The sequence below is a fragment of the Zonotrichia leucophrys genome, unplaced genomic scaffold (genome assembly GCF_028769735.1).
Source record: "Zonotrichia leucophrys gambelii isolate GWCS_2022_RI unplaced genomic scaffold, RI_Zleu_2.0 Scaffold_122_136869, whole genome shotgun sequence".
NCBI classification, from domain to species: domain Eukaryota; kingdom Metazoa; phylum Chordata; class Aves; order Passeriformes; family Passerellidae; genus Zonotrichia; species Zonotrichia leucophrys.
Genome location: NW_026992327.1, coordinates 98,645 through 112,495, shown reverse-complemented (window position 1 = coordinate 112,495; position 13,851 = coordinate 98,645). Strand labels below are relative to the sequence as shown.

The 13,851-nt window shown below is 55.9% G+C and overlaps 2 protein-coding genes across 2 annotated transcripts; both read left to right on the top strand.

Moving 5' to 3' along the window:
* The first annotated feature begins 1,089 nt into the window (after window positions 1–1,089).
* On the top strand, window positions 1,090–3,864 carry LOC135460903 (maestro heat-like repeat-containing protein family member 9). Its single transcript, XM_064737873.1, has 8 exons — window positions 1,090–1,187; window positions 1,447–1,511; window positions 1,621–1,770; window positions 1,954–2,102; window positions 2,423–2,570; window positions 2,819–3,006; window positions 3,100–3,237; window positions 3,702–3,864. Exons 1-8 carry the CDS (start codon window positions 1,097–1,099, stop codon window positions 3,862–3,864), a joined length of 1,092 nt encoding a protein of 363 aa, XP_064593943.1. The 5' UTR covers window positions 1,090–1,096.
* A 218-nt stretch (window positions 3,865–4,082) lies between these two features.
* LOC135460904 (uncharacterized) lies at window positions 4,083–6,169 on the top strand. Its single transcript, XM_064737874.1, has 6 exons — window positions 4,083–4,326; window positions 4,461–4,613; window positions 4,772–4,873; window positions 5,247–5,349; window positions 5,627–5,683; window positions 5,956–6,169. The coding sequence occupies exons 1-6, from the start codon at window positions 4,159–4,161 to the stop codon at window positions 6,153–6,155; spliced, it is 783 nt and encodes a 260-aa protein (XP_064593944.1). The 5' UTR covers window positions 4,083–4,158; the 3' UTR covers window positions 6,156–6,169.
* The last annotated feature ends 7,682 nt before the right edge of the window (window positions 6,170–13,851 follow it).

Genomic DNA, 13,851 nt, shown 5'->3' with positions numbered 1-13,851 from the left:
CCTTGTATCTCAAGTGTGGGACCGCTCTGTGTTAATTTTGTGAGCAGTTTTGTATGTCTCAAAATCATAGTGCCCCATCAATGAGACAAGAAGAAACTTGCTTGCCTGGAAGACCAACCTACTACCCAATCAAAGTTCTGTGACATAACAGTTCCCAAGAATATTACTTTCCCTTGGTTTGCAGAAGGAAATACTCTGTGCTCAGGATAGGAACCAAAAAGTTTAGAATGTGAAATCCAAGACGAAAGACTAAACCCCATTCAGAAGTTGAACCCCAGCACTTCAGGAACAGGCCCTCATCTATGGGTGGATGGAACACCTAGGATTTTCCCAGTTGCTGGGAATGGTTCTTAAGGTCCCTGGAGTAAAACGGGGCTTCCCAGCAACTGCGCATCGTCAAGATGACAAAGAATTGTCTTGGTTTGAAGAGAGAGGTGTCTGCTAAGGAAGGCAGAAGTCTTCTCTGGAATGGAAAATGTAAATCCCCTCCCTTCAAATGATTCTCATTTAGAAATTCAAATGCTCTCAGGGAAAGATATGGGGATAGGCCTGAGCCCGCAGAGCAGGGCGGCCTTTGCTTATGGTCTGAGCCCTTCCTAAAGATTCTGTCAGGCTGTCTTAGACACCTGGGGCCAGGGATTCCTTCCAAGCTGGGCCACTTTAGCGGGGCTGGGGCCGGCCCCAGGGCAGGAGGCAGTGTGTGCAAGGGCCCTGGGTGGCACGCTGCAGCACGGTCACCGTGCCATGGAACGGAACCCGGTCTCCAAGGCCCCTTTGTGACACGTGGGAAATAGAAGCTTGCCCGGTGCTGGGAGCAAACAGCGGGGCACAACGGGACAGAGCAGTGCTGTGAGGAGCCCCCACACAGCGCACTCGTTCCCGTCTGACCAGGAGCTTTTCTGCAGCGTTCTTCCTGCAGCTGAGCTCAAGGCCAGAGCACAGGACTCGGTGACCCGTGGCCTTCCAAGGCTTCTATTCTGCAGCTGCCCCCAAGGGCAGAGCGTGGGACTTGGTGCCCTGGAGCTTTCCCAGGGCACCTCTCCTGCACGTAGCTCCAGCCACAGACATGGAGCAGAGACCCCCGAGAGTGCCCAAGATGGCCTGGGTGGAGGAGGAGGAAGAAGGCCCTGGAGCAGCCCCAGCACAGGAGACTGAAGAGGTGGTGCCCTTCCATCCACCACAGGGGGGTGAGTGGCAGAACTGGGCTGCAGGCCTGGAGCCTGCAGCCAACTTGGCCCCATGCCATGCCATGCCATGCCATGCAATCCCCTGGGGAAATGCCCACGGACAGGCCGGAAGAGGCGCCAGGCAGACACCCCTCAGCGGCCTCGCTCCATCCCCCTGGGGCATCGCAGGGCTCTCCCTGCCTGGGGAGTGCAGGGCTGGGCTGTGTTCTCCGGCCTCTCCCGCAGCCCCTCAGCTCTGGCTGCGCTCCCTCTTTGCCAGATGAAGCTGTGGAGCGCACACATGAGCAGGAATCCAGCCGTGGCCGCTTCCATCGAACAGCGCAGGTACCTGCAGCCACCCCCACCCGGGCTGGGCCTGCTGTCCCTGCTCAGCCCAGCACCGTGTGTGCAGCACTCCATGCAACATCCGCGGCTTCTTGCCCTTCTCCTACAGCTCGTCTGCGGCTTCATCCGGAGCATTCGGCAGGAAGAGACCCGCACCATGGGCACTGGGCTCACAGCTCACTCCGAGCTCCTCAAGCATGAGACCAGTGCCGCCCTGCTGGATTTGCTCCTGGAGAAGGGTGTTGCCAGGCCAGAACAAGTAAGCAGCCTGGGGCCAGGCTTCAGTTCCCCCAGGAGTCACGTGGCTTCCCCAGCCACGCCTGCTGCTCCCTCAGAGCCTTTGGGGCCATGGCAGTGCGCTGGCAAGGAAAGCACTTCTCTGGGGAGCCTGGGGACATTGCTCTCTCTGGCAGCTTTCCAAGTCTCCCCGTGCCTCCCGCAGGTGCCTGCCATGGTGAGGTACATTCACCGATGGCTCCTGGCCAATGATTCTGCCCAGCACAGGCTGGACAAGGCCCTGCTGAAACTCACCAAAGCACAGCCGGCTGACGCAGTCGTGACGCTCCTGCGTGTGGCCCCGTCCTGTGACAGGTATGGGGCCCACCTGCCCAGAGGGCTCAGGCCTCCCAAGCCCATCACCCTGTATCGCCTGGCCCAGGTGTCTGAGCTAGAGAGTTCCAGAACCCTCTGGCTGCTGCCTTTCCCAGCCCTGGCACGTCAGCCCCTTAGCCTGCTGCCATGCCGCCTTGCTGCCCCTCAGGGCCCGTCCTCACACAGCTTGGCTGCCTGGCTGCTGCTGGCAAGGGCCAGTGGGCAGAGGAAGAGCCGGCGGTCAGCCCAGGCCCCTAGGGATGCCCAGGCCACGCTGCTGTGTCTGAGATCCCCCCTGAGACAGAGCTCTAATCCCGCAGAGCTGCCACCTCCATGTGGAAGACCATCATGTGCTCGTCCAGGACCGCGGAGCCAGTGCAGCTGATCCTCCTGGATGTGCTGGGGAGCTGGCCAGAGTACAGCACGTGCACCTCGGATGGGGACAAAACGGCTGTCTTTGCCCTGGCTGTGAGTTTCCGCAACTGGCCTTTGCTGGCCCCAAGGCCGCCTCTCCAGCAGCTCTCCATCCTCCTTCCCCCACTGCATCTGCCTGCCTCAGGCGCTGGCCGGAAACCTGGCCCAGGGCCAGCTTCAGCCCCACCAGGCCCCGTGCTCCCCTGCCAAGGTCTCTCCGGGCCTCTCCCTGGCACGCTCGGGCCCTGCCACACGGACACCTCGGCACTGAGCGCTGTCTCGGGGGGCTTTGTCCTTTGCAGGCGACCGTGGTGATGTGGAAGATCCTCCAAGAGTCCTCTGTCCCACGTGTAGTGAGGCCATATTTCCCCCGCCTTTTTGTTCATCTGCTCTTCCAAGTGTTCTCCAGCACAGAAGAGATGCCAGAGGAGGTCCAAACCTTCTGGAAGGATTGCCTGGAAGAGCACGGTCTTGTCATCAGCCCCAACAGGTGCTCCATCCCACTCCTCCTGTCCCTGCCTGACACGTGGCCTGCAAAGGAGCCAGTGCTGCCAGAGTGACCTGGGCTTTGCTGTGCACACAGGTTTGCAGTGCAGACCCTGAAGTCCCTGCTCTGCCAAAAGCAGTACAAGGATGTGGTGTTGTCAGTGGAAGGCAAGCGTGGCTGGGACACGCTGCTCTGTGCTGACACCCGCCACTATGCCATGGGTCTGCTGGCCAGGTGAGACTCACTTTCTCCCCATTGATCCTGCCATTTGTGCTCTGTGCCCGAGCCGTCCCACACATTCCCCGAGACCCTGGGACACACTGAGGGACAGCTAAGGACACACTGAGGGACGGCCAAGCAGACTGGAAAAGGCTGCGAGGGGAGAGAGCACAGGAGGAGACACCTCCTAAAGGGCCCAGGTCCCCATGCAGAGTGGTGGTAAAAGACCACCAGGCTCTGTAAGCCTGTCCTTGGAGAGATTTGCTCAGCTTCCTGGTCCCTTTTTTGCCCTCCTAGGGAGATGCGCCACGCTTGTCATCGCTTGTGTTCCAGTATTGCACTCCACCTCCTCTGGCTGCTCAGCACACAGGAGCCACACTGGGATCTGCCCGCCCTGGCATTCCTTGTGGAGGTGAGCCGGGTGTCCAGCGCTGCCTGGCTGTGCTGCCTCCCAGCTCTCTGCCCTCTCGTGGCCGCAGACACCTGGGACGGTGCCCGCACCCTGTGCTGCTGCTGCTGCTGCGTCCTGGGCCCAGCCCTGTGCGGCTGCGGGCTCCTGCCGGCCGGCTCCCCCATCACTGGCCTGTGCCTTTCAGGTCCTCGTGTGCCTGGATTCTAGTGAATGTGGCGACAGTGTTGTGAAGGTCTCTTCAAGGTACCTGCAGAGCGAGTGCAGGGAGAGGCGTCGCCTGGCGCTCAGGGCCCTTCTGGAGCTCATTGATGATCCCTCAATGGTGAGAAGGGGGCGGTGGCTGAAGCTGCACTGGGAACGCAGTCGCTTGGCCTGGCCTGGCCTTTGGGCACTGGGGCAGCTGCTCCCAGCTCTCCTGCCTCCTGCTTCAGCTACCCCAGTGCTTCAGGACAGTCCTTTGGCCTCTGGGCCCTGTGGCAGCAGGGTGGGACTTCACAGACTTGTGTTGCGCACAGGCCGAAAGAATGTGGAGCTTGACCGAAAGCCTCATGCGCCTACTGGCGGACAAAGATGCAGAGACAGCTGGGATGACACTCATCACACTCAGCTTTATACTCCTGCACAAACACATGCTGATGTCAACCCCCATTGCCGTGCAGCTGGCTGAGGCACTCCTGCCGCTCTTTGACCACGTAAGGCTCTGTGCCCCCAGCTACAGCCACTGGGTGCTGCCTGGAAACTGTGTGCCCTGTGCATTTCCAGCCCTGTGCCCAGGGCGCCCGGAGGAGCCCATGCTGAGGTGTTTTTTCATTTTTTTTTCATCTAGGATAATAGCCAGGTACAGCTGCTCTCCATAAAACTCTTCCGAGACATGATGGAGTACTTGGAAGAGAGAGAAAACCCTTTGGAAAGCCCTGTGCAACAGAGCCTGCTTCCACTCTTCTTCCACTGCAATGATGAGAATCAGCATGTGGCAGAGGTGAGGACTCGTGGGCTGCTGCTGTCCGCCTGGCACGGGGCTCGGCTGCCTCCTGCCCTGCGCCTGCTGGACCGCAGCCTCCTGCAGGCCATGGCAGGGGGAGGCGGGTCCCGAGCCCTGGGCTGCGGGGCCATCTCCGCGTCTCTGCTGCTCTCCAGGCTTCTCGGGAAACGCTGCTTTATGCGGTCAAGTTCATCAAGAGGAGGGATCTCAAAAAGCTGCTGAAGGAGCAGAAACTGTGGAAGTTCAGCAAGTGCCTGGTAAGGACGGCCTGGAATCCCCAACTCAGCCAGGAGAAGGCCCCTGAGGGCGGTGCTCAGTGTGCGGGCCGGGCAGCTGTGCCCCTGCGCGCTGCTGCAGCCAGAGGCCGCGCGGGCTCCTCTCCAGGCTCCCGTGGGCCCGAGCCGGGTGCCCATGAAAGCCCGGCCCGGCGGAGCTGCGGGGCAGGGGCGGCACCGCGGCTCCCCGGGCAGCAGCCGGCCCTCTCCCCCTCCCCTCTCGGGAGCCCTTGGCCAGCGGCTGCTGGCCGCGCCTCAGGGCTGTGTGGCCGGGGGAGGCCGGGGCTTGGCGCAGGCAGCGCCCGGCCCAGGGGCTGAGCCCGCGCCAACCCTTCCCTCCTGCCGCTCTCTCCAGCTGGCAGAGGACAGGAGCAGAGCAGCCGAGCACCTGCGCCGAGCCCTGCGCTACCTGGAGAGCCCACAGGAGCCCCTGCGAGAGGCGGCCATCAGCTTCATGGGTGAGTTACGAGCCCGGGCTCCCTCCCCGGCCCGCCGCAGCTCGGCCCCGGCCCCGCCTGCTGCCCCGGCAGCGGCAGCCGCGCCCGGCGCCGTGGAGCCCCGCCTGGCCTGGGCATTGCTGCTGCCGCCCTCTGACAGCCGTGCCCTGGGGCGACAGCGTGTGCCGCATGGGCTGAGCTGAGCCCTGCCGGGCCGGCAGCCCGTGTGGCCACAGCGCCGCAGCGGCGCTGGCAGGGAGCTGTGCTGCTGGGGCCATGACAGGCTCTGTGTTCACAGGCATGGCCGGGCGGCACCTGAGGGGGCAGCAGCAAGAGCTGCAGCTGATCTGCGCTGGTGAGTGAGGGCAGCGGGCTGACAGCGGGGGCTGCCGGGGGGAGCTGCAAGCCCTGCCCCGGCTGCGGAGGGCTCTGCTCCCGTGGGCAGAGCACACGGAGATTTCAGGGCCACGCGGGCCATTCGTGGCCAGCAGCTTCGGGTTGATCCCCTTGCTCCCTTCTCCCTCCTGGCCATGGCAAGAGCCGGCTGGGATGGCCCTGGCAGGGGGCTCTTCCTCGGCTCCCTGCAGCTCCAGCTTCTGACCGTGCCTCTGTTCCTCTCTCTCGCAGCCCTTGAAGACAAAACGAACGACGTCAGCCTCGCCGTCGGAAGCCTGGCAATTCAAACGCTGTGCATCCTCAGGTCAGGAGAGCGGGCTCCCATCTCCAGGTTCCAGTGGCTCCAAAATCACCTGCGCAGGGCGTGGAAGACACGGCCTCGTCCGTCATGGCTCGGCTGCCTGCCCTGCCAGAGCTCTGTGGAGGATTGATCCCAGAAGCTCTTTTTGCTGGGGCCCCCTGAGTCAAGTTTTATTTTGGTTTTCTTCAAGAATTTTATTTTATTTATTTTTTTTCTTTTACCATGTAAATATAGACTATGTTAACATACACAGACTCCCAGGATCTTTCTTTTGCTGCCCAGGGTCCGTACGGCATAGGGGAGGAGGGGGGGAAAAGGATGCTCGCACTCAGCCAGCTGCGCAGGCGCGCAGTGGGCCCGGGGAAATGGCCAGAAGCCCCTCGGCCTTTGGTGGTTCTGCTGAAGCCTTTGTGCTGCCCACAGAGCGGCTGGGCAGGGGCCGGAGCTGCGGGGATCCCTGCCAGAGCGGTGCCTGGAGATGGCCACAAGCCCTGGGCCAGGCAGGAAGCGCCAGCCGTGTCCTCCTGCCCGTGTGCTGCCGGCTGCCTTGCTGAGGGCTCCCAGGTGCCTCTGCATGGGGCTGCTCTGGAGCTGCTGTGGGGCTGCGGCGCTGCTGCCGGGCAGCTTGGCCGGGCTGGGGCAGCCCCTGAGGGGCTGGGCCGCTGGCAAGCCCTGGCCAGTGGGCTGTCAGAGGCCACAAGCAGCCCCCTGGCAGCCGCCTTGTTCCTGCCAGAGTTGACCTGCAAGACGCATCCTGGGCACTCTGCAACTAACAGCATCAGTGTTGTTGGAAACCCAAATGCAGAGAAATCTCAGACCTTTGGTCTTGTCAGCAAAGCTTAGAATTAAACACAGGATTTGATCTGAGACCTTGCAAAGGGCTCCCAAACTTAGGTGCTAGGAGCGAGAATGCGGATTTCCAGTTTATAGCAGCGACACGGGGAGGAAAGTTGAAGTGGAGGAAAGTTTAGAGTTTTCGAGTTCAAGATCTAGGAAAAAAACCAAGTAGTTACAATGGTAAACAAGAAGTTTAGGATGCAGTGCTGTAGGTTTGTGTGTCATAGCATGACTGGCTAAGGAAGCTTACACTGTCAGCATGATGTGGGAACCCAGGAAATTCCTCTGGCTGCCCTGCAGGACTCGAGACCCTGTCAGAGGGCTCAGAGAGCTTGGCACAGAGCCCAAGACCCCTGTGCCTTTGATTTAGCCCTTGGAAAAAACAATCCCCAACCTTGTATGAAGAATGACCAGCCACAAAAGTTGAAGTAGAATGATAGTGAATTTATCCCAGAGTGGAAAACTAGATTTTGAGGGTTTTTAGAATGGGGCTTCAGGGGGCCAGATGGAGCAATCTGGGCACGTCCAGCCTTTCTCCTTCTTCTTGGCCTCCATCTTCTGCTGTGATGTTGGCATTTGAGATTGGTCTAGAGTAGAAGCTCGCTGTCTAACATAGACGATAGGGATTGGAAAGTAATTGTAACTATTGTACAGGTAGTTTTTAGTAGAAAAAGATAACACCACCCCAGAGGAGGCAGAGTGCCTTAGACTGTCTTGCTGAGCGGAGCTCGGCAGGACAGGAGAAAGAATTTTATAGATAAGATACAATCAACAACCTTGAGACTGAGAAATGAAGAGCTCCGACTCCTTCTTCCACCACCGGGCTGGGAAAAGAGACTCTCTAACTTATCTCGCGGTCACTCTGACCAGCTAGACACTCCGAGAGCATGAGTCCGTAAGATGAAATCTTGAAGATTGGGTCCAAAACATAAAAATCCTTGTTGGCCGTGTCTTCTTGGCCAAGAAATCCTTCAAAGCTCTTGTCACTACAAGTCTTGCGGCCCTGTGAGCCATGCGGTGGAGATGTGAGCCCAACTCACCCTTCCTGCCTATGTAGAAGAGAAGAAAAAGCAATGGCATCATCTAAAAAACTCAGAGGTCCGCTCTCTAGCTCGTTCCAAACTCCTTCAACTCCCCAAAAGTGGGATTTAGCTACAAATAGATGACAAGGACTCTCAGGGCTGCCTCTCTGACTCCAGAGCGGCTGCTTTAGAATCTTTCACATAACCCTGTGTAGTCAGGTGCCAGAAATGGATCATTTGAAGAAACTTTCCCAACTGACTTGCATGGAGGCTTGTTTGAAGGGTGTTTGAAGAGAAAGTTTCCCAGCAGAGGTCTGGGCTTTGGCCTAGCTGTGTCCCCTGCTGACTGTGAAGTGTGCCATCAGCTGCAGGGCTATCCCGGCTAAAAAATATCATCGAGTCACTTGGACTTGCTCTTTTTGGCCTATAAAAGCTGGACCCACTTTCGGGGCAAATTTGGAGAGCTCATCTATGGGTGGATGGAACACCTAGGATTTTCCCAGTTTTCACAAGCATATTTTTGTGAAATTTTTTCTTTCGGATTTTTTCTTTTTTGAGGACCTGAGGCCTCAGAAACAGAATGTAAACAATGGTTACCTGCTTCTGTGGAATGCATCAGGTGGATCCATGATTGGTCTCCTGTAGATGTTTGGATTTATTGACCAGTCATGGGAGAGATGTCTCTCCCTCTCTCTCCGAGTTAGCTGCCTTTGTTATTCATTCCTTTCTATTCTTAGCTTAGCTAGCTTCTGAGGAAAAATTTCCTTCTATTTCTTTTTGGTATAATTATAAGGTAATATATATATATAATAAAATAATAAATCAAGCTTTCTGAACATTTAGTCAACATTTTCGTCTCTCCCTTTACCTGAAAACCTCTGTGACCACGGTCACATATGGTGACCCTCGAGTGGATGAGGAAGAAATTCATCACTTGGTGAGATCACCAGAGGGGCATTGCTACATTTGGGTAAATCCCGGGTATGTGGCATTGATGGTCACCTCACAAGTGACCAGAGAAATGGATTCTAGCCAGGAGCTGAAGAACTGAATATCCTGATTTGGACAGAGTTCACAGCAGGGCTGATCACAGAGAGAACCTTTTTAATGTCTCCGGGAAGATGTTTGGAAATCCCAGAAGCACCAAGCAGCTGGCCAGAGTGTGCTGGACACTGTCACAAGGTACTGTTAGCTTTTTGCTTCCTGAAGATGCTGCTCTTCGCAGATTGTGGCTGCACATGTGGAGGACCTCTCCCACAGAGGCAGAGGTTCATTTCTCCCCCTCAGAGGAGAAACTTATTGCCCTCTGGAAAAAATGGGGTGAAGAGGACAGAATTCCCCTCTTGGAGAGACATTTCTATGAGTTTTTTCGATGGGCAGAGGTCTTTGGGTTTTTAACGAATGGCTCTATGCCCTTGAAATGCTCGTATGGGAATGCATGGAATCCATTTTCCAAGCCATTTTAAACCATGGATTCGGGTCCCCCTGCATTTATCCAGTGTTCAGGGCACTCTTCTCGGATTTGAAACGGAGAGCGGCTGCCTTTCCCTGGACTGCTGACTGCAGGAGGCAAGCCCCGTTCCCCCAAATTCCCGCGGGAGAAGATCCTTTGGGGGAAGATGATCTGCTGCTTTCCAGGTCCCCTGGCTTGCAGCGGGAGGTGAAGTCTTGCCCGCAGCCGAAGAAGTTTTTTCCCCCGGCGTTTTCAGAGCATGCTCAGATGGAGCCGCTTTTTCCCTCCTCCGTTGCTCTCAGAGGGGGTTTGAGTGGGCTGAGCCGCCCCTGGAAGCTCTGCAGGCATCGCCCCGGCCGGCCTCTTGGACCCCGCATCGCTCAGACCTGGGGGCGGCATCGGTGCCCAAGGTCCCACCTCCCGAGTTTGCGGGGCTTCCCCAACCCTCCCCGCGGGTGCGGGCGCTTCCCCACACGGCCTCTCCCGTCCCTCCAGCAGAGCCTGTGGGCGCGGCAGCCCCGCCTGTGTCTGCGAGCTCAGACACACTGCTTCCCACCGCTTCCCGCAGCTGTGCCAGTGTTTCTAGGCAACAGCGATCAGGCACCGCTTCCACTGCTTCCCGCTGCTGCGCCGGTTTTGCTAGGCGATGCACTCAGTGATAATGGCAGTTGCTGCCAGCGTGCATCCCAGGCTGCGCCGCCTGCAGATGCACCAAGAGCCGACCCCATGTGGGTCCCCGCAGCCCCGCTCACGGTGGCCCTGCCTTCGCCCGCAGCGCCGATGCCCGAGGTTGGAGTTGAGACCAGCGACTCGGCGCCACGGCTGCGACTGCACTCTGTCTGGCCTTGCCGCCCCCACCGGCCACCCTGGGAGTTCTGCCGCCTTCGGGAACTCCGTCCTCCGTGTCTGTGTCAGAGGCTGCCCTGGAACTGGCGGCATATCCGAGCTCAGACCGTCCCGGGCCGTTTGCCCTCGTGACAGCGGCTTCAGCGGCCGGCCTCTCCTTCTGTGGAGGAGGCATGGCTCAACAGCTGAGTGCGGGTGCGGCCCGGCTGCCTTCTTTCAAGCTCAGCGTTCTTGGCGGGTTGGGGGGTGTTTGGTCGGTTGTTTCCCCTTGGGGGGTGCGAATCTCCCTGGCGTCCCTCGCGTGCCCCAGTGGCGAGGGGGAGGTGGGTCCTGAAAGTTCTGCCTTTGGTCCCCAGCCCAGAGGGGGTGCGGCTGGTACTGGGAGGCAGATGGGAGGAACCCCTTTTGCATTTGCATTGCAGAGGCAAGGGAATGGTGGAAAGCCATCATTGCTTGTTTTCTGTAGGGAACAAACATTCCCAAACCCGAGATGGAGATTCTCGGGACAGTTTCTGTCCCCCCACTGCCGGCATGCATCGGTGATTTTGGGGGAAGGAAGCGTTTGGTCACTTGTTCTGCCATTGCACTGGCACTGTGGTGCCAGGCTGTGACAACACAGAGCCCACCTCACAGGCCGGGCCTGGGCTGTTTGGCTCGGTTCCCTGGGCCAGGGCCACCGCCTGGCCGGCTGTTGGGTTTGGGGGCTTTGCTTCCCTCATCAGCACCTGGACCACTGTTCTGTGGAACATGTCTGGGGTTCCTGATCCTTCCATGTGGGCCAGGGCCCACTCAGGGCCTCTCAGGCTCCTCTCTGCTGCTGCTGCTCTTTCCAGAAAAAAAAAAAAAAAAAAAAAAAAAAAAGAGTTGAAAGAGCTAGTAGCAGCTCAAAAGCATTGAAGAGCCAAAAATTACAAGTAGTTCAATAAAGGAGTGTGGCCAAGGCATTCAAGAAATTTTCTCAAAATTGTTTGATAAATGTCAATGGATTTTTGATAATCATTGATGATTTTTCTTTAGCAATTTGTTGTTTCAGGATTCTGCAAGCCTGTTTCAGGACCAAAAGGTACTTTCAGAAATGTCAAAGAGGAACATCTTCAGTCCATGGACTTTCTCCTGAAACTCAGCTGTTTGGAGTTTAAGCAATTAATTTCTTTACATTGTTTTTGCAGTTTCTTATGTTGTAAGATTGTTTTAGTGATATGATAGAATTTTATGTTCTACAAGAAAAGAATTTCCCTGATCATTCCACATCAGCACTTGATTGAGGTTTTTCATTGGCAACAGATAACCCATCAAGTGTTTGTTCTTTCCACTGCATGGGTATGGCAGACGAAATTACAAACACTTTTCTTTTTAATTTAACTAAACCAGAAAGGGTGATATGTCACAGACATATTTTATGAAAGATCCTTTCCTTAGGATTTTTCCTCCTGAGAATCTGAGAGACCTCAGGAACAAAATGTAAACAATGGTTATCTGCTGCTGTGGAATGCAACAGGTGGATTTCTGATTGGCCCATGTTGGTTGTTTCTAAATAATGGCCAATCACAGTGAGCTGGCTCAGACAGAGAGTTCGAGCCACAAGCCTTGGTTATCATTCTTTGCTATTCTATTCTTAGCCAGCCTTCTGATGAAATCCTTTCTTTTATTCTTTTAGTATAGTTTTAATATAGTATATATAATTAAATAATAAATCAAGACTTCTGAAACTTGGAGTCAGATCCTCATCTCTTCCCTCATCCTAAGACCCCTGTGAACATGGTCACAGTGACAGGCTGCCAGGGAGACAGGGTGACCGGAGCTCTGCCACCCCCACATCCCGGGCACAGGCGAACCAGGGGCATTTCCGTGGCACCCCTGCCACGCTTCCCCTCCCCCCTGCCGACCCCCCCTTTGTCACTCCCTCAGCGGGGGGGGGCTTGGTGGCACCACAGGACCCCTGTCTGTGCCATCCCTGAGGTGGAACCTGTGCTTTTTGTCGCCGCCACCCGCCAATTTGTCACCAGTGCCCCAAAACAGGGGGTGGCCCACATCCTACAGTGGGGGGAAGGGACAACAACAACATTTTTGGTGTCTCCCTAACCACTTCCATCCCCCCAAGGATGCTGTGCGACTCTGCACCGCCCCCCCCATACCTCCTCCTCCTCCTTCACCTGTGCCCCAGGAAGTGATGGCACTGCTCCCACTGGGGACATGCCAGTGACACCGAGGGGACACCATGGGTCACCCATCAAAGGGACTGCAGGGTCACAGTGGCTCCTGGAGTTACAGCTAATGGCTCCTGCAGTGACAGCTGGGGGTCCCACCATGCTGTGGTGACAATTTGGGGGGTGGGTGCTCTTTTGGGGGTCTCCAGGGTGGGTCCCAAAGTCACCTCCCATCACCACAAAGTCACCTCCCCAGGCCTCGCCTCAGTTTCCCTCTTGCTCTGCAGGGACCATGTGGAGCTGATGTTATAGCATTGGGTTTATTTTGGAGGATTTTGGGTTGGGGGCTACTGGGATGGGCTGGTGGGACAGTGGGATGAGCCAGGCTGTGGCCAGGTTGGTGGTCATCTGGGCTGGGGGCAGGCCAGGCTGGAGTGCTGCAGGGCCAGGCACTGTCCAGATCAGAATCCAGCTGGGATCCAATGGCTCTGGTGTCCATCTGGACCAGTGTCCATCCAGAGTGGGATCCATGGCTCTGGTGTCCATCTGGACCAGTGTCCATCCAGAGTGGGATCCATGGTCTGGTGTCCATCTGGACCAGTGTCCATCCAGAGTGGGATCCATGGTGTCGTGTCCATCTGGACCAGGGTCCAACCTCTCCTGCCCCATCCATCCCATACTCTCCGGCCAGGGCCACTCCTCACTACAGAGTGGACAAGACCCTCGGTCAGTGCCAAGATGACCCAAAACCCCGTCCCAGCAACTCCACCAGGCCACCCACCCTGAGCCCCAGTGTCACTGGTGTCCCCTGGAAGCCAGGCCAGCTCTGGAACTCCTGGAAAAGGAGATCCACAGTCCTGGGCTGGGGACTCAAGGGCATCCAGGATGGTGAGCACTGAGTCCATGTGGCATGGGGGGACAGTTAGGAACACAGCTGGGGACATGCCTGGGTGGACGGGGGTGGGGGGTGAAGGGGGTTTAGGGGTGGGGAGAGGGTTGGAGGGCGGGATGCACCCAAAACTTCACCAAGTCAAAGGGGAAGATGTTCAAAAAGGGGGGGTGAAGGATGGAAAATAGGGAAAGGAGCGCTGGGAGGGAACTGGGAGCGCTGGGAATGTACTGGGAGTGCTGGGAGGGAACTGGGAGCGCTGATTTATTATTTTGTATTAGTTATTATTTATTATTTTATAGGGCTGATTTATTATTTTATGATGTATATTACATTAAAATTTATTATTTTATGATAGATATTATATTAAAAGAAAATTATATACTAAAACTCTCTATATTATAAAATATATTAATTAAAATATATTTTATGTTATATATTATATTAAAATAAAATAAATATTAATAGTATATATATTAATTAGAATTATAGTTGTTATTTTATTATATATTAAAGATAATTATTTATTAAACCCATAGATATTAATATAGATATTAAATAAAATTATATTTATTATTTTATATATATTATAATAAGAGAAAATTATATATAAAAACAATATGTCTTACTTT